General features: G+C 42.7%; 1 protein-coding gene across 7 annotated transcripts in view; it reads right to left on the bottom strand.

Moving 5' to 3' along the window:
* The window catches only part of aplp2 (amyloid beta (A4) precursor-like protein 2), a 49896-nt gene that overhangs the window by 7417 nt on the left and 22832 nt on the right, over positions 1–19647 (bottom strand). For 6 of the 7 annotated variants that reach the window (XM_067506739.1, XM_067506742.1, XM_067506740.1 and 3 more), the window contains exons 2-13: positions 18848–19021; positions 16207–16336; positions 10590–10702; positions 8814–9037; positions 8392–8585; positions 7826–7993; positions 5835–5968; positions 5264–5338; positions 4732–4890; positions 3635–3763; positions 1010–1109; positions 51–224 (exon numbers count right to left, since the gene is read on the bottom strand). In XM_067506739.1, coding sequence (XP_067362840.1) covers positions 51–224; positions 1010–1109; positions 3635–3763; positions 4732–4890; positions 5264–5338; positions 5835–5968; positions 7826–7993; positions 8392–8585; positions 8814–9037; positions 10590–10702; positions 16207–16336; positions 18848–19021 — 1774 coding nt within the window. The remainder of the gene's footprint in view (positions 1–50; positions 225–1009; positions 1110–3634; positions 3764–4731; positions 4891–5263; positions 5339–5834; positions 5969–7825; positions 7994–8391; positions 8586–8813; positions 9038–10589; positions 10703–16206; positions 16337–18847; positions 19022–19647) is intronic. The other variant, XM_067506745.1, reaches the window with a different exon arrangement.

Here is a 19647-nt window from a genome sequence, read left to right as displayed (position 1 = left end):
GGCACGGTGTTGTTCACGGTGTGGCTGTGTCTGATGCTCAAACTGCTCACCCTCTGGCTCCGAACGTGACCCCAGGGATTTGACCTGGAAGGGCCGGTAGGGTTTGCCCTCAGACACGGGGACCTCCACACTCTCCTCTGATGACACTGTGACATCTGGCTGTGATTCAGAGATGGACGACAGGAACTGGTCCATGTCAGCTTTCTGCTCCTGGAGTAGTTCATCTGGGAAACGAAGACAGAAAGAAAAAAAAAAAAAAGGCATATGACAAGTGTGAGACAGCATGACACATGCTAACACCTGCCAACAACGAGCAAAATCAGACTTTCACCAATTACTGTTAACATTAATTTTCCAACAGTCAGAGCCCTGCTGCAAGAGAGAGAGAGGGAGAGAGAGAGAGAGAGAGAGAGAGAGAGAGACGTCCGTTCCCATTTCTGCTAACTACCAATTAGTATTTTTCTGAGAGCTATTTTCCGTGTAAATCTGCACATGTCCCAACAGGATGCTGCATGGAGAAAGCTGTGACCTAGTTCTGTCATTGCACCCGCTCCATTTTAATCAGTGCTGCAACACTGTGGTCGGCTCCTTTAATGAACCAAAGGAAACAAAAGAAAATAATGTAATGGTGGGACATTGTCTGAAATTGTACCACTGGAAACTAATATATCCCCAGTACAGTGTCCGGCTTTAGATGCTATTGTAGAATGAGAGTTGCAGAGCAAAGACCCTTAAAAACAGATTTGTAGATGTATCAAATTGCCATCAACATATTTATTCAATGAAGAAGCGTGTCTATTGTTCTCCTTGTATATTCAAGTTTCGCTTTGCCCAAAGGTTAGACTATCATATAGAAAAAAAATAAAAAGAGCACTCAGGTCCAGAGGAAATGTGATAGATTGGCTTTATCTGTCAGGCACACGTGCGGATTCCATCCCTGTTCCTTTTATTACAGCACCTAGCCCCCTCCTCCAAACTGCCTAGGGGCTTTTGACCGAACACGACTCACCAATTTCATCCTGAATCTCCTCGGCCACATAAGGGACTTTGTAGAGCAGAGACAGACTCTGGTTCATCCTCTCCTCGATCACACGCAGGTGGGTCATCACCTGTCGTTGGGAAGGGAAGAAAAGTGACAAACAAGATGATGAAATGTGAGGTCACCGTGAAACAGCTGAACTTAAAAAAAAGATCCTCATTGGTAATTTTAACCACTCAGTCCTTTTTATTATTTCATAAATCTAATTTTCGGGTATTTTTGCCCATTAAATACAAAAAGAACAAGAGCACGGGCCCATCAAACTTCTCAATGTGTCGTGGTTCCCATCCTTAGTCGGTCTGAACCGTTTAAAAATAAAACGGGATTAAATCTTTAAAGCATATAAGATCTGACATTGGGCTGGTGGGAATTTTCTTCCTAAATTACTTGATGAAAAATCACTCATTAAAATTGCTGGTGTATTTGACAAATCCCTAAATTCAATTATCATTTCAACACTAATCCAGTTACAACTAATCGCAGAGTAAATTGCCAAGTATTAGTATAAAATGTTCAACCCAACAGTATTTATTTATTCACGCTTATATTAAATGAACCACAAAATACACCATTATCTTATAAAATCCCTGTGTACCTTGCTCTTGGGTTTACACTCAGTGGTGGAGTTAAAAGTTTTGTCCCCCAATAGCATTTACTGATTACAGTTCTGTTAGGAGATTTGCAAAAGGGAAAATGGGTTATGCAGGAAAAGCACCGTGGGGTGGTGAGACAATGCATATGGGAACATTCCAATTCATCATACTGGCAGACAGGTGTCAGGAGCACAGCTAAAGAGAAAGAAAGCAAAAGATGGGGGAAAGAGGAAGACGACAACACCACAACATGAGATGATGGATATGTTGTTGTGTATATGGATCCAACCATTGTCTCAATGGCAAATCTGCACAATGGAAACAGGTACAAATCCTTTTTTCCTTTTTTTCTTCTTCTTCTTTTTTTTTTTTTTTTTAAAAAATGATCAGTACAACCAAGACACCAACTTTAATTTAATTTAATTGAATAAAAGACTATGTAGTGCAAATTCAATGACAAAACTGCCACGGTAGCAGCAGACAGAGAGCATATTTTCTTAAGATGAACTGGCTGACAACCAGCCACGCTGCAGACATAAAGGTGATGCGTGTAATATTCAAATCATTCTCAAAGCTCTGAACTGACTTAACATGACCTACTACCCGTCAGTCCCAATGAGCACCACTATACAACAGCTGGTAAAAAAAAAATGAATAGAAAAACTTTGTTTTCTCCAAATAATTCTCCAGTTGCTTTCACTTTTCCTAGTAGCAATATGATGTTTAGAGAGGAGAAACATTTCTGGTGCCAAAGCGCTTGGCAGAATATGAAAAGATACCAGCCACCGACAAAGCTGACCAGCTCTTGGCAGGTAACTGCTGTTTATTTCCTAGTACAATGATTGACCGTTTTAATCTTCCAACACATGGCTGCAGTGCACCAGAGCCAGCAACAGATGGCAATAATGCACCTTTCCTGCAGCCCCTATGGCACCTTCCCGTTCATGTTTGACAAACAGTCCACATTATTAAGATTACACGTCCCGGTGTTAGAATGGCGATTTCCATACAACAAGCAACGTCGCCGAAGCCAGACAGATGATGCTTTTGCAGCAAGGGAAGGGCCAGTTCCATAAAGCACAGCAACCCTACCATTTCCAAAGCATTCTTTTTGCAATGCACTTGGAAGTCACATGTCAAATCCACAAACTGCAGGGTTGGCTCAGAAGAAATGCACATGAGCTAGGCCTGACAAATAAACACAGAGAAAGAGAGAGAGCGCACAACAACAGAGGCTGGCTTCTTGGGGGCCGAGCACAGAGTCTCAATAGCTCCCAGATCTGATGATTTATCTAAACACTAAGCCTCCAGCCCTTTTCTCCTCCCTCCTAACGCTGTTGTTTCATCCATCTGCTGTATTATCTGTAATAGTAGAGGATAACTATAAATGGTGAAGGGCGCTAACACACACACACACACGCACACAGGCGAGCACATCTAACTCGGGAGCTTCCAGCCAAAACACTGAACAGCGGCTCAGAGTCCAGCGTTACACAAGACCTGCACAATGTTAAACTTTGGCTGAGGCTTAAGTGAATGAAATACTCGCCTTCCCTCCATCAGAGGAGCCTACTCACTCCTGCTGGGCTTCAACTCAGAGAAACACACACTCGTTTTACCTCCTACACACTTAGAAACAGGGCAGAGAGGAGCAGACTGAGACATCATTATCCCTCCCCTGTCTGAGGAGGAATAGGAGGAGTGTGAGACCCTGGAGTGGCTCGGCATGAGTTTTCAGATTTAGTGACATAGGCTGAAGTACAGAATGTCCTCACCGTTGAAACTAGGAGTGAGGTACCAATTAAGAAAACTGAACTGCCTAAGATAAGGAATGAATAATTAATTTAAAAACACAAAAATACCAAACACTTGCTGGTGCCAGCTTCTCGAATGTGAGAATTCGTTCATTTTAAATTAGTAATTTGGAGCTTTAGACGTGAATTTAAAAAAAAAAGAAAAAAAAAAAAAAAAGTGTACAACTGTGTCAAGTCAAAACAGCGACCTGCGACTTCATCTGAGCAGCCTTCTCAGGATCAACAGCCAGGACGTGCTGGTAGTGGCGGATGGTGTGCTGGCGGTCCTTGTTCTCGGCACGGACATAGCGTCTTAGAGCTTGCAGGATGCGGTGGGGCTGAGGAAGACAAGCAGTGGGAATTATTAGTATGGGTATTGTGGAGTATTCCTCATGTGAACATACTGCACATGATGAATATAGTATTAGAATAATCATATAATTTAGATTTCATCATTCTCATCCTTTCTAAAAAGGTTTCCAGTCTGATTTAACAGATTCATTTTGAGTTTAGATAATAAACTCTCAAACAACCCTATTGAACCCATTACGTTGATGGCCTCCTATTAGACACGAGGACACAAAGTGCTGCTAAATCTAAAAGATAACGTGATTATTTCAACATAACTGAGCAAGACAGGGACACTGCTGTCAAATGTGAGGAGCAAAATATTCACTTCCTATGACAGGACTCAAAATCTTCTGCTGCACCTACTGAAATAGCATCACACTGCAGATGATGCAATTATCAAATTTGAAGGTGTAACATAGGCAGGATAAGAAATTACTGCACTTAAGTCGAGCAACATTATTACAGTTAAGAGGAGTAGAAAATAAAAATATTTAATTTATTCATTTTTGGGTAGCAAGCCCAACACCAATGGTTAGAGAAACAACGGTTACCTTGTAAAGTATTGCCAAACTGTGTGCTGGCAAAAGGATCAAAAGACTATTAGATAACAGGAATTAAAAAAAAAAAAAACATGACACAGGGATTATAGCTAAAGGTTCAAATGTGATTGACTTTGTGCTTATGATGGATTTAGGCATGTGTGTTTTTCTGGCTACAGTAATCCATTCTCCTCATGATGAATTCCAAGTTGGCAGACGGTCTTTTCACAGGATATGTGATTAGTTACAGGCCATAAGTGGAGTGAGGCTGAGTGTGGTCTGACAGAAGCGTGATGTGCTGCACATCGATTGAGAGGAGGAAAAAAAGCAACAGACAGATGGAGAGAGGTGAGGAGAGGACTAAAAGGAAAAAAAATAAATAAAAAAGCTCTCAGAGGACAGTGTCGAGTGTTTACCCTGGGGGGGTCGGCCTGCAGGGCAGCCAGGTAGTTCTCCAGGGCCAGTCGGCGCCGGTCATTTAGCATAGCCTCCACCCGGGCGAGGTGAGTCTCCACCAGCTGCTGCTTCTCACTGGCTGCCTCCTCCTCCAGGGACTCCACCATGGCTTGGAAGTGCTTTGAACGAAACCATAAATTATATATATATATAAATATGTATATGCACATTTAACAGTGAGAAATTACAGAGCTCCTTCAAGTTCGACTTTACAAAAAAAAAATAAATAAAAAAGCCAGTTCTCAGTTTCACTCATGTCGCCTCTCAGGCTTGTCAAGGGAGTTAGAGACTCATTTGGAAGTCTCCCCATTCAGATAGTGCCCTAATTTAGCCTCACAGTGATAAAGATAGAGCAGCCAAGGGAAGGAGAGCTTTAATGGCACAGGGAGTGAGGGACCCAGGGCCTGTACGTTGTCCTATCTCACCCAAACAAAAGGGACAAATGGGATGGGGGGGGGGGACGACTCCCAGGGTGAAGGATCAGTGTCATACCTGGATCAGTGTCTGCCTCTCAGCCTTGGGTAGGTTCTTAGCCTGACGATCAGCCTCTTCCCATTCCTTTCTTACCTGGAGAGAGAGCAACAATAAAAGCAGATGCAACGTGGTTGAGAGTCATTAAAACGAGAGGTTTACAGGTTTGACTGCAGAAAGGCCTGAGGTTTCCACCAAAAAATAAATAAAATAAGGGGATTCTGCGTTGTCTCTACTGCCCATGTTCATTCAAATCGATTCCGAAATTTGCCCAGTCATTTTTGTAAATGGTTTGGAAACAAAGATGAGAGGACCTTTAAAGCACCACCTAGCTGCTTGACATATTACTGTGTTCAAATTCTTACATTTTATTAAATACAATTTGTAGCATTGAATCCTCTCAGGCAACAGTTCCACTCAGCTGCACGCAAACAAGCTTAAAATGCATTTTATTTTCTTATACTACACAAATTTCTTAAAGCAAATATGCAAAAGAGGGACAACAGGGTTGTATTGTTTTAAGCAGTAAAAGTTGTACTTTTTTCCCTTTTTAATTAAGAAAGCGACGTGCTGCTTTGGCTTGGCAACTCACCCTTTCCATGCGGTTGCGGTGTCTGATCTCCAGCTGCTCCTTGGCCCTCTGGAAGCGACTGTGCTCCTTGTCGTCGGCGGGGGTCTCAAAGTAGATGTCCACATCATCCGTGGGCTGAGGAGTCGGGGGTACGGCTGCAAATTCGGAAACAGATGGTGAGTGGACAGGGCTGAAAAATGAAAAGCAGGAAGGCAAACAGGCAGGCAGATTGGCTGATCCAGGCAGACACGGAGAGGCAGAAAGACAAAAACACACAGACAACTGAGGGAGGGAGAGTTGAAAGCGGACTGCACACTGAAATCCTCACAGAAGCATTGGCGTTTTTCCACCCACAGTAACTCAGATAAATTTAAGGGAATCTGACAGTCTTTCCTTTTGAATTCCTTTCATCTTCCCATTGGCTTTCTGCTGACCGGTCGCATCTCCAACCCTAATGGAAATCTCTCCGTGTTTGATGGCTGGGTCGTCTGGGGTGAGGCCGGGGGGTGGGTGGGGGGGGTGGGGCTCTGTTCTGGGTTTCTCGCTACACAGTCACGCAGGACTCACTCGCTGCATCTCTGCAACTCGTAAGAACCATAACGCTCCAGGCTCAGAAATAAGAAGAGACCTCTTCTCCTTTTCAGGAGACACGGGTTAACGGATCAACACAGTTCCTACTCTATATTCCACTGCTTTTGAAATGCAATAGGAAAATCCAATCGGTTACGGCCATGAACTGCATTCGAACTGATGAAATAAAAAATAAGGACAAAATCTTTCTGACTTGCTAGTGGGGCTCCAACATAAATAGTGGCAGTGCTCTGTCAGCAGACAGACAGATGGACGGCTAGATGACCGGTAGACAGAAACATGAACTCATGGCAGGAGTGAACACTGGCAAGCAAACAAAGAAGACAGAAAACTCTAGAACGTGTGAAGAGGAAGCATGCACATGAATAAACAATAAATGATAGGAGAAAGAAGAAGAATGAAGGGAATATGGTTTTTCACTTTTTAAATTAGTTGGAAGGTCTTAGAATATGTGCAGTGACACTGGGACTGGTTATTGTTTTTTTTGTTTTTTTTATTATTACTCACACGATACCAAAACTTTGCTCAGTTATCCTTACTTTACAAAATAAGTTTTAAGATCGTTTAAGGGTCACTAACAGACATATCTATATAAAAAATATAACTAAAGAAAATACAAATAAGCAGACTTATGATTAAACTTCAGTTTTAGTATTTTTCCAATAGTTCAGACAAAATTCAATTTGTGCCAAAAAAACCTTCCTGATAGTCTTGCTGTGGACAAACTGTTCTTCTTAACCAAACCCATACCGAAATATTTCTAATAAAATAAAAATTACTTTTCGTCTAATGCAATTAATATCGACAACTTCAACAGTCCTGATTTAGCAGGACATTAATCAATCTAATGAAGCAGTTCACGGTATAAATAAAAACATTAAGATCTACGTCCTAATATGCCATTATAAACAGCTCATTTGTTAGTAAGACTGCTAAAGACAGAACTAATCATCAACAATATTTATCAATTAATCATTCTTTAAGAACAAATTCCAAGCACAAATCTAGTATCAAGGCTTCTTTATTTTAAGTGATTGTAATTTAGATATCTTTGGTTTGTGAAAGCATACAATAGGAACATGTCATTTCCTGACATTAAACCATTAATTAATCAATTATAATAATTAGTAAAAATCATTAGAAGTGGGACTTGGCATCCAGTGTCGGTGAACTAATGAAACAAAAGAGAATTAAGTTGAGTGAACCCAAATTGCGTTGGTGGAGGTGACATGGTAAGAACAGCTGTAGCGTTTTGATGAGTGAGAGCTGAAGGCTGAAGAACAGGTGTTCTGCTTACAAGTCAGTGAAACGCTAAAAACATGTTATGATTAAGTGTTTTTTTAGCAGAAAGTCTGCAGCGGAGACAAAAAGGGAGAGAAAGGAATGTTGTCAAACCGGCCTCTGTCACACAGGAGACTTACTCAGGCGCTTGCACACGGCCATGCAGTACTCCTCTGAGTCGAAATTGTTGCGGTTGCCGGCGCAGCCCCCGTATATGAAGCGGACGCACTTCCTCTGGCTCATATCGAAGTGCCAGCGGGGCATGGAGGCACGGCAGGGGCCGGTCTCAGCCTCCAGGGTGCACACCGCTGCCAGGGGACAGCTTGTTAGATCAACCAGCCACCGGGGGGCAGCACTTAAGTTCAGTGTCAGTAACAAACAGTCAAAACAACTATCAAACCTCCCCTTATCACCACGACATCTACAAATATGATTAAGGAGAAACAACCAAAAAAAAATGCATAAGCAATGGATTTGTGTACGTTTTGTACAAGCTGATAAACAGTTAAATCAGGAAAAATGGTTTGTCCTTGAACTCTGATAAAGAGCGTGCTGTTCGCCGACGAAAAGCTGATGCATACACTTCTTACTAGTGTAGCTGAGGTTTAAGCATAGCAGGCTAAAGTTAAAGTATTAACCATTTCATCAGGTAAAATGTCAGTAGTAATGAGGGAGAGAGTGACCTGCTACAGTGATCAGCACAAACCTTTCACTTCCTGCAGAGTCTTATCCTCATCTGGGTTCTCGGACATTTTGCTGCTCGCCTTCTTCTCGTCCTCGTCCTCCTTATCTGCCTCCTCATCCTCGTAGACGTAGTGGTAGTCCTCCTCATCTTCCTCTTCCTCGTCCTCATCCGCGGGCTCCTCCTTTTGTGTGGGCTGCTCATCGGCTGGCGTTTCACTAAGGAAGGGAGGGGGCGAAGGTGATTGAGTGAAGGGGTGGAAGCCAGGAAGAGGGGTGATTTATCAAACAAGGTAGAGCAGCTGCCACGGGTCAATGACACGACACTTTAATTCATCCAGATGGCCAGTAATACCTGCCCTTCGCTAGAGAGCCGATATTACGCTTGCAATATTTCAAAGACATGCCACCATCATGAACAAGAGCACCCGCTTCATAATGGCTCACCTGTCCTCTACTGCTTCCGCCTCGTCCATGTCTGTCTCGTCAATCTCCTCATCCTCCATCTCCTCCTCTTCGTCGTCGTCCTCCTGGGAGGGCAGGGACGGTGGGGCGGGTTCCCCGACGTGAGAGGGCGGGCAGCACACGTACTCGGTGCCGTGGAACTTGTCAATGCCACAGGGCAGCAGCATGCCATAGCTGTGTAGCACCATCGTGCTCTTGCCACAGGCCTAGCAGGGCAGAAGAAAACCAGTGAAATCCACTGTACATTGGCACAGGGGTCCAGTTTCTGCACCTCCCACTACTTTAGCTTTGGCAAGGTGATTTCAACCATTATTCACCGAGGGAAAGTTAAAGCACTATACATCATGGTGGGAGGAAACTGAAAGTTACATGACCCTGTCGCCATACTGCATTAAGGCTGCTCATTTGTTAAGAAATAAAGTAAATAAATCTCCAAAAATGTTCAGATTTTTCAAAATGAAGAAATCTGTTCATACACAACACAAAGCTCAATTAGAAATATCTTTAATAAATAGTTCTTTGATGATCCATCCAACATCTACCACTTATAGAGACAGACAACCATTCACACTCAGCTTTCACACCTACAGGCAATTTTAGAGACACTAATTAACCCGAGGACTGTGACACACACACACACACACACACACACACACACACACACACAAAGTGTGAGGCAGCAGAGCTAACCCTCCCAACACCGTCCTGCCCATTCTTTTACGATCATTTTTGTTAAAAAAAAAAACATATTTAAAAACACCTATAAATACACACTTTATTGCCAAGTTTAAAAATAAATCTAATAAATCAACAACCCAACCTGAATCTGTTTATCTGGTCCGTCCACACTGCTGTTACTGTCATCAAATGTGGACTTTTGCATTTAAACCTCAAAATAATAATAATAATAATAATAATAATAATAATAATTACTTTTTACAGAGATCCTTTGTGTGGCATGTGTATACTAGCTATGTATCCTCAAAGATGCCACCAGTTATTTTACATCTAGATGCTGGACAGATTTGTCAACCTACTGAATTCCGTCCTTGTGATTTAATAAGATACTTTTCCTGCCACTTACTGAATAGAATGATTTATGGGCCACACTTCTAAAGTCATGTAGTCCTTAACGGACTTTCTATTTTTCAGCAACACTGTGCTGGGTGCAACTTCAGTGCTGAGAAACTCCACAGCAGTTTGGGGATTAACTGCTCTGCTTAAGAACATCTCAGTGGCAGTTGGTGAGGGGAGGGAGATTGTTTTTGAATCATTTTTTTCTTCACCCAGATATTCTCACTGCTAAGATTACTGCTCAGCTGTGGCAAATTTGTTATCGACTGCAGGTCGCTTGTGTCTCAGGATATCAGACTATCTAAGGCTGCAGATGATACTCGGGTTCTGGTAATTGCAATACGTGTTGGAGAGCAGAGGCTTGATGGGCTCTGTGAGCTGCTGATCTTACTGTCGTGGTCACAGTGGCCCTCCGGGGCCAGCTCATGAGCTGCCCAGCGGGGGATTAGTTGCATTACAGCCACAACACTAATCTGATTAGGAGCTGTAACGTGAGGGCTCCCAGTCTGCCTGTGATCAGAAGGCCTCTGAGACATAAAGAGATGCTGGCGAAAGGAAGACGAAGGTTTGTAAAGTAATCGCAGTGCAACAAGGACTTAAAATGTGGCTAGTGGAACTAGTGATGTTTGCGCTACCATCTCTACTTTGCAGCCTCCAAATATTTACTAAGAATTCCTTCCTTACCTCTTTGGCCACACTGTGCCACTGCTGATGGCTGACGCACATGTCCTTACGCTCCTTGTGGAAGAACTTGCACTTCTCTGGGACCAGAAGCACGTCGCTCACGAACTCGCCCACTGTAAGAGCAAATCACACGGGCAAACCAAGTCATCAGCTGATCACCAACACGGCCACAACAGAAAGGCCATTTGAGCCTCAACATCTGTCTGTCTGTGCACCTGAAGCATCTTGAAATCTGCAGTCAAAATGGCAGCAGAGACAATCTGGTGTCACACTGTGGCTCATTTTAAAAAGGTAGTCGATCCTCTTCCAATGAATTTGTTTGCTTCATGGATTCAAATCTGAAATGTTTTATTCATAAAACGAGGGAACGGAGGGCAGATCTGGGGGAAGGAAAAGATGTGAGAGGCAGCTTGTGAATAGTTTAAGGTTGCACATCATGTGCATGTAAACACATGGTGCAGGGGTCATGAGGCAGATTACAAAAGGACAGTGACTGCTGATCCATTGACAGTGTGACGAGGCGCTCAGGAGGAACCACTGCCATCAGAAACAGATGGAAACCCAAGCGGGGGGGGAGAGTGAGAGACAGAGAGAGAGAGCGAGAGAGCTTTAAGGCAAATGAGATCAGAGTGGTGAGGAATGGGTGGACTGAAAACACAAATGAGGGTCTGAGAAGTTGACTGTGAGGGCTGGGAGCTGTCCTGTAACTGCTCGTTTAGCGGTTCACCAAGACCTCGGCCTGAGGCAGAGCTGCTTCACATGAGCCAGGCGAGGAAGGCGCGCTCAGGGTAAAAAAGCAGTGTTTTGAAAAATGAGAGGGTAGCATAGGAAGAGGAGAGCTGGAAATAGCAGGGGAGTGAGCAGCTGCTTCTCATCTCCGCCCAGGAGGTAGAGTAACGACCCCCACCGCCCTCAGCCCTCCAGAACCTCTTACTCCTGATTTTCTCATTTGGGCCAACTACTGGTCCAACGTAACTAGGTACAGTTACTCAAGTAAAAGTACTCCAAGAAATGTGTTTGTTTGATCAAAATCTAGTAGCACATTACAGATTGGTTGTAGTGGCTCATTATTTTGGAAACAACAAGGTAATGATGCAATAATTACACAGTAACGTCACTAACACAATAAGGGCTTAGTAATACAGAAATGATATATTTCTGTCCTAACGAGGCAATAGGGCAAATATTTCTGTAATTAGAATGTTGCAGGATTATTATGTTGATAATAAAACAATGGATGAATATGCATTACTAAATCATTACTACAGTAATAACCATGTAATAGACATATGGCTAATAACATGGAAACTTTAACACCCGTGTTATTTTCAGTGTAATAATGATGAAACAAACATTAAAAACCACCTGTAGTGATAAAGCGAAGCAAAATGACACTGTTCCAGAAGTTAGGCAACCATAAGCCACGTTTGCTGTATAGCTCATAACGTTTTAAATTAAATAGAAAATCAGGTTTGGAGTAAAAAATGAGAAATCTAAAAAAAAAGAAAAAAAAAAGAAAAAATCCCCCTTTGTTCCGTTTGTTTTTGTTTTCTTATCATTGAATTAAAGGGTTTATTTAAATTTTCATTCTACTTCTCATTCACTAAAAAAAAAAAAAAACAGTATTATTCAACTTCTTTTATTTTTTTGACGACTTTAATTACTTTGCGAAACAAAATCTGAATATTTAAGAACACGATATGCCAAAACTACAAACAGCATATTAAGTAGGTCACATTAGCTCCATCGTCACTGGCTGCAGCATTGAAATGGAAAGACAGAGTGGTCCGAGCAATTGCACAAAACAGTTCTTTGCATAATAGGTGCTGTTGCTTTTCATGTTTTTGGGGCTTTGGCTAATAACAAATCTGCAAGACAAACGGTAAATGCATGCCTTACTAATTTTGTAAAAGAATAATTTTGCATGATTTTATTCGTGCTTTTTAATTTGCCCTTCTCTCAACAGAGACGGGGCGAGAAACAGCTCAGGCAAAAGCATCATGGCCAATAACCCTCAGCTGCATGTCCTGGAAGCACAACTGGAAGCTGGCAGGCTTAATTTCATCTCCGTCTTGTTCTGTGAGAGGCTTCTTCGGTTGCGAGGTGGAGTGGGTTTCAGGCAGGAGCTGGTAGGCCGTCACAGTGCAGTGGGTGATGGATGGTGGTGTTTGGAGAGCAGCTGTGCCTTGCGAGCTCTCTTGTCTTGTTTGCGAGTGTGTGTAGTTGTGTTAGGATGACAGAGTATACTGTTTTTCTCTGTGACCTCCTCTCCACCTACTTTATTCATCCATCTTTCCTTTAACCTTCCATCTCTCAGACACCCTCGCTACCACACTCACTGTACCGGCAGCACTCTAGGGGTCTAGAGAGTGTCCAGTGCTGAGATGGTGAATTCAATTAAACACCGACTAAATCTGCTCGTCGACATCATGGCTCCCGTTTCAAGGGCTTTCCAACTGAAGCATGCTTAAATAAATCATAATCATTAAAAATAGAGTTGTTTTTCTTCCTAATAGAATATTAATAAATTAAATATGATTGTTGCCTAGTGAAAATGACTTTGAGATCCAGTCTTGTGCTTAGATTTTTGGCAGCGGGACTAAACTTTTGTTTACATTTGTACCATATTGAGCCATTGAAGTGGAAGAAATCTGATCTGCCACCATGAAAGGATTACAAGGAAGGAGACAAAACAAAACCCAGGAGGTAGCAGGCGCTTGATGTTGGATAAGGGAATGGATATTTGCATGTAACTCAATTTCTAGCTCACACAGAACAATTTCAGCCAACGCCATTTAATTTTTAACCACTGGCAACACCTTCGTCCTCTCTGTAAAACTCACTTTAGCCTCACCCTCAGCACACCTTTCACATATAGAAAAAAAAAGTGAAGGAATGTAGTCATCTGTGTTTAGAACGCCATGTTTCAAAGCTCAAGGCTCATTTCGAAACATTTCCAGAGGTGAAGGAATGCAAACAGCCAGAGGCGTGGCGCTCCGAGACGAGCCCGAGTTCGTGTGCAATATCAAGTTATTCACATTCACACAACCCAGGCCCCCGATGATATCAGAAGTTGTCATTGTGCACCCTGCCCTTTGTTAAATCAACAGGCTTGCTCAACAGGAAAAGCAAAGTGTGTCATGTCTGTAAATGTTACCTATTAAATTCCAAGTGTATGGAGAAGAAAGTATCTAAAAAGGTCAAGCTCAGTGCAAACAATAAGCCTCAATGTGCCTACAATGCTGAGAGCTACCAACGGTGATAGGAATTCTGTATACGCAGAGCCGAAATTTGCCTTTTGGAAGATGCTCATACACAGATCAGGGACAAGATTAAAGCTACGATAGGCAAATTTTGGCTGTAGGATTTTTTGGCTGGTTTCTTTAAGATGATCACTGAATTCATGACAAATTTAACAAGTAAAGTCAACGTTTAATAGTAGCGGCTTCAGTGTTCTGGGATTACATTACTTTTTAATGCTGGTGATGATCAGCAGGTGCCAGAACACTTTGCGCATTGTACCTCGACCATGCTAACCTCGTCCACCTCAACATTAAAACCGACAGGTGGTATGAATCTGCATTTACCCAGAAAAGGCTTCATTTGCCCACAAGTTCATTTTCAGCAAAAAAGCTGCAGCCGCCTGTGTTGTCTCAGCCAATTTTCTTTCCAATTTAATCACTGTGCAAGGGACAGTCAACATAACACACTAACCAAGGCCACAGTCACACATCTGCCGCTGTTCTCGCCACTTCAGACATAATAATAATAATTATTATTTAAAAAAAAAAAAAAAAGTCTCTTAAATAATCCTCTGCTGTTTGACAAATACATCATGCTGCAGGGATTGGAACAAAAATCACATTCATTTGCAGAGCCATTGTTTGGGAACAGGAAACACAGAGGGATTGTGGCTCTGTGACAGAGCCTTTGCATGGAGAGATGGGATACAGCGAAAGCCATCTCTCTCTTTTTACACTGAGCTCCTTCCTTAGCGCTTGCATTATTCATATAAACCTATTAAGTTGTCCTTTGAATCATATCCTTCAAGCTATAGTCCACCTTCCTTTGGTCCATTTCATTTTCTTCTTTTTATAATTAACATACACTGATGAATGTAAAGCAGAACTTGTAATGTCCATTTCTAAAAATGTGAACATCACAAATAATGAATAATTCAACAGCACTGTCATTGCACTTGATAGTGATGACAGAGAGGCGTGACAAATTATGGACTGCGAGATGGCAGAAGCGTGCTCTGGCTCGTAGCATATGATCACAGTCCTTCAATTAAGTCCCTAACATGCTCCATTACATAATCAGAAACCCCCTCAGTCACCTCCTTATGTTTATCTCTCCTTGTCAATCTGTCTCCACTGTTCTCTCTGTTCAGGCTCCTCAATTGCCACACAAGGCCTTTGTAATTTGACTGGGCATGAGTACGCAGGCCTTTGCTAGTGATGACAAAAAGCTTACAGGATGAGCTATGAAGCCATTTAATTATTCCAGAAGAGGTAATAGGATTGTTTTAATTAAATGGCAGCGATGTCAGTGTTGCAGAACCATAATGAGAGGTCTTGGGTGAAGACAGGAGGACAAAAGCTATCAGGTGAGGCAGGTGTACAAAGAAAAACTGCTTCACGCTGGAAGATGAGAGCAAATTTCAGAGACTGATTCTGCCTGTGGTCCCTCTCTCATCTGTATTCATGTCTCAGCCATCGAGTGGCCACTCCAGTTGTGGTGTTTGCTGTCCCATGAATTTCCCAAAAGCCTCCTCTCTGCATTTGCCAAAAATGCTCTTGAACGGTAGCCCATTTCACAGTCCAGTGCAACTGCTAATGGTTTTTTCATCTCAGAAGGCGGCACAACTCAATCAGCAAGGGGCTTTTGGACAGGGGAAAGGTGCTGGGAAATGTTTGCAGTATAGACTTTCCCCCCCCTTCTTGATAGCGAGAAGTCTTGTTTCAGGGTCCCTTAGTTTTTTTCTTCTGTTATTGCAATTCTCAGAGGCAGCAGGAGTGAGCTGTATTTTTGTAAGTCAGGGGGCACAGTGGCATGTGGCCTGCAAAAATGAGGAGTCTCCATCTGACATTTAATAGAACAGAATATAGCCATGTTGCCATTGCTGATTACAGTGATGCTGCAGGAGACAGAGGGGGGAGAGAGTTGTGTATGATGGCGCAGGCGAACGGAGAAATGGGAAGTAATAAAGCAGGCATCCTTATGGACCTCCCTCCCACTGACCCTGTGTGTCTGTGCGAGTTTATGGCCACCGTCTGAGGGGGCAAATAAGATTGTGCTCAACAAGCCTCCCTAGCAATAATAGCTCCCCACCCCCTTAGCTCTCCATTCTGAGACACATTAGCCATCCAGCCTGGATCTGCTCAATCTGCAGCTCAAGGCCAGGATTAAACTGAATCATGCTCCAATATTGCTCCATACCTCCTCAGCCTACGGCTAAGATGTATCATAAGCTCTTCTTTCTCCTCACTGAACTAAGCACTAATATAGAGAGGTGGGGGGGGGTAGGGAAGAACTGATATGAAGGGCCATTTACAGCCTCTACAGTAAGTGGTTTATCCCAGCCCTTGAACAACTCAATGGAGTCCGAACTTACCTAAGCACTTGTAAGGCACCACAATATGGGCATGGCCTTTGCACACCTTCTTCTCTTTCTTGCACCAGTTCTCAATGCGGATTGGCTGGTTGGCTTCTACGACGTTTGTGATTTGGAGCTCGGGATACATCTGCAGGACGAAGAAGCAGAGAGTGTTTATAAAATAACGAGGCATGAATCTTTTTAAATAAGAGTGCACGTGTGTGTGGGAGAGAGAAGGCATTAAGCGGAGCTTCAATTAGATCCTTTAATCCACACTTGATGCTCTCTAGATGCCATCTGCTCAGCCGTGAAAGAGCACACAATTTACACTTTTTCCCAAAATGCCATCGAAATGTCATCAATAAATGTAACTGAAGCTTGTGGGGAAGGGTGGTTTAAAATGTACAGCACTGTTTTTCTTCTTGGACAGCTGCATAATAAACCCTAACAATAATGCCAGCAGCCTCCTGGGTTTGAAGATACAGCAGAAGAACCAAGTAAATAAGAACAAGGATATCACGTTGTGCAAAAAAAACAAATCCTTAACTGTGGAGACAGGTAGGCTACCAATTGAAATGCCACCCATCATACTGTAAAATAATGTCTGTCTTTTAGAAACAGCTCAAGAGCTTCTCAAATGACAAATAAAAGTCAAATGAAAACTGACTTTTTTCATCTCGCATGCCGATTCCCCTCAGCATATTCAATGACAAATGTTCACATATTAGATTTTTGTCATCCTATGTTATTAAAATCACTCCCAGTACTTTAGTATCCTGGAAAAGGAAAAGGCTAAAAAAAAAAAAAAAACAAAACAAAAAAAAAAACACACAGTGAAACAGCCTCAGGTATACGGTCACTGTATTTCCTTTATTGTAAACTTATTTTGAAAGGATTAGATAGATACCTACTTGCTTTCTTCCTGTGGGTTTGAGGAGAAGCTTGATGCCATTTTCATATTTCTCTGTTAAATATGAAGCCACAGTCAGCAGCCTCTAACAGCACCACTGTGGTGGTGCCCTTGAGCAAGGCACTTAACCCTCAACTGCTCCAGTGGAGCTGCTCAGTGGCCACATGTCAGACTGTGGTTGTACTAAGCAGCTTCAAGGCGTGAATGTACTGTATGGAACATCTGTGAATGTGACCTCTCAGAGTGGTTCCAGGGACAAACCGCAAATCTGTTTCCGTCCAGAGGTAACAAAAACCTGCTTGGAACACTTACAACTGAATCTTCTTTGTTTAATCTATAGCTTCATATTTATTGGGTTTTGATCTATTTCATGAACTGTAAGCATAGTGTCAGTGTTGTTAAATGAATTTTGAGCAAATTCTACTTCGAACACTTCCAGTGTGTTGGTTCTGGTTTGAACAGACTTTATCATCATGGTTAGGGGCAAAAAGAGTTGGGCATCATTTGAATTTTATCCGTTTAGATTCTGCTTATCGACTTCGGTGGATACAAAAAGGGTTTAGACCCTTTTCAAAATGTTCTTATGTTTAAATAACAACAATATCTGTTCTTTTATTGTTGCCTCTTTCCCAAATGTGGTGCACATCTGTTTATTTTAGCCATCTAATTGGGTACCCCTGCACCCAGACCATAGGTGGCAGTAGTGAGCAAACGAGGAGAAGACGACACTCCACTGAAATACTTTGTGGTCCAGTTTAATAAGAGCAAGGACCTTAAGAGTTGTAACATAGGGGTTGGTTTTGCAAACGTGTTAGGTTTGTTTTGCCTTTACCTTTTAAATTAAAGCGCTGAGCTGTTTACTAATTTTTTTCCTGTAGATCTAGGACCGACTCCAATGCAGTGAGGAGACTGTACTGAACAGGGGTAAGTGAGTGAAAAACATCCAACAGTGTCCAGTCTTTCAGTTTGGCACCGTGCTGCTTTATACGTTTGATCAGATTTAATGTGCAACCAGACCTGCAGCTAAATAGCTTCCAACGTGCATTGTGCTATGCCGCGTCATTTTCTTTCCTAAGCCACGGGTGTCGAACTTCGGGGCCGCAGCCCTGTTTGTTTTCCCAACTATTCCTGCACCATCCTTCTCTGCCAGCTTCTGAGTGATTGAACACACCTGAACCAGGTAAACAGCAGTGGGTAGTGCAGGAAGAGTTGAAACTCGAGCTTTAGAGACTTCTTACTTATCTAAACAAATAATCATGCTGCAGGTTCTCCTTGGAGACAGCTACGTTTGTCATTGCAGATATGTATCGTTGCTTAGAACCAATAATCTGAACTAAAGTAGAGTTTGTGTTATGGATAAGCGGGCCTTGAATTTTTTTATTTGCCTCTATTTTGGAACAGAGGTTTGATTCCAAACTGTAGGTGCAAAGCATCCATTCATTGTAACATGTGTGTGCAATCTGTATGTTTAGGTCCTCAAGGACAATGAAGGTTGTTTTTCTTCCTCTAAAGCAGCGAAGATCTTTCCAAAATACTCTTATATCTAATGCACATTATCAAAAACGGCACTGGTGCACATAGGTAAGCACCTCATTCCTCTGTTCTTCCTAAACTAATTTTTCTGTCTTGCACTACAAATGATATCCCACTTTGTCTCTGCCATTTTCTAACTGCAGTGCTTGAATCTTAGCACTTCTGTGAGACGGACAGGAGCTTAGCGATGTGTCTGTGTTACAGTGAGTGACTCACCTCCTGGCAGTACTGCAGCACACCCTCTTTGGTTCCTACGCAACTCTTGGTTCCGGATGGGTCGGGTTCCCAGCGGCCGGTCTGAATGTTGACATGCATGTTTAGTTTTCCACAGAACATTGCCACCTGCGGCTCGGCCACGGCAAACCCTGTGCCTGCATTGGCTGCTAGTGCCTGCAGAGGAGCATTGAGAAAGAGAAACCGTGGTTAATGGGCTCAGTCATTATACAACCCATAAAACTGGACTATTCAAGCTGACAGACTTCAGACACTGACGTCTGATCTACTCGTTTTCTCCTAAATGCCGTTGTTAGGTCCAAAGCAGGAGCCTGGCACCATGACGTCTGCACACAAAGCAGCTTCAGCTCACATACTGCAATGGGTAACTATACAAGAAGTGATGGAGCAAGATCAGTACTGCCTGTCAACGCTTGGCTGCTACCACTACTCAGTGCTGCAGTGCTGAGAGAGCAGAAGGACTGAGACAGGAGACAAATTAAATGCACCTGGGGAATGTTTGGCTAGGTTGATGGTTAAACAAGTAGGGGTTTGATTGGATTTGTGCACAAAGTTTTTTGCTCTGATGCCCATTGAGTGACTGAGATGCAGCACACAGGGGGCAGCAAGGGAAAAAAAAAAAACCTGCAGTCTGTCATGCCTCACAAACCAGGACATTCCTAGTTGAGGGCAGAACTTTGCTCATCCAAGCCTACTGGGACAACAGTCCTTCCATAAAGGGTGGATCATTTACTCTTCAAGGTAAACACTGCTGGGCCCTAATCCACATCACCCAGCTGTAA

The sequence above is a fragment of the Channa argus genome, chromosome 6 (genome assembly GCF_033026475.1).
Source record: "Channa argus isolate prfri chromosome 6, Channa argus male v1.0, whole genome shotgun sequence".
NCBI lineage: Eukaryota > Metazoa > Chordata > Actinopteri > Anabantiformes > Channidae > Channa > Channa argus.
Note: the sequence above shows the minus strand (reverse complement) of the source record. Positions and strands in the feature narration are given on the sequence as shown.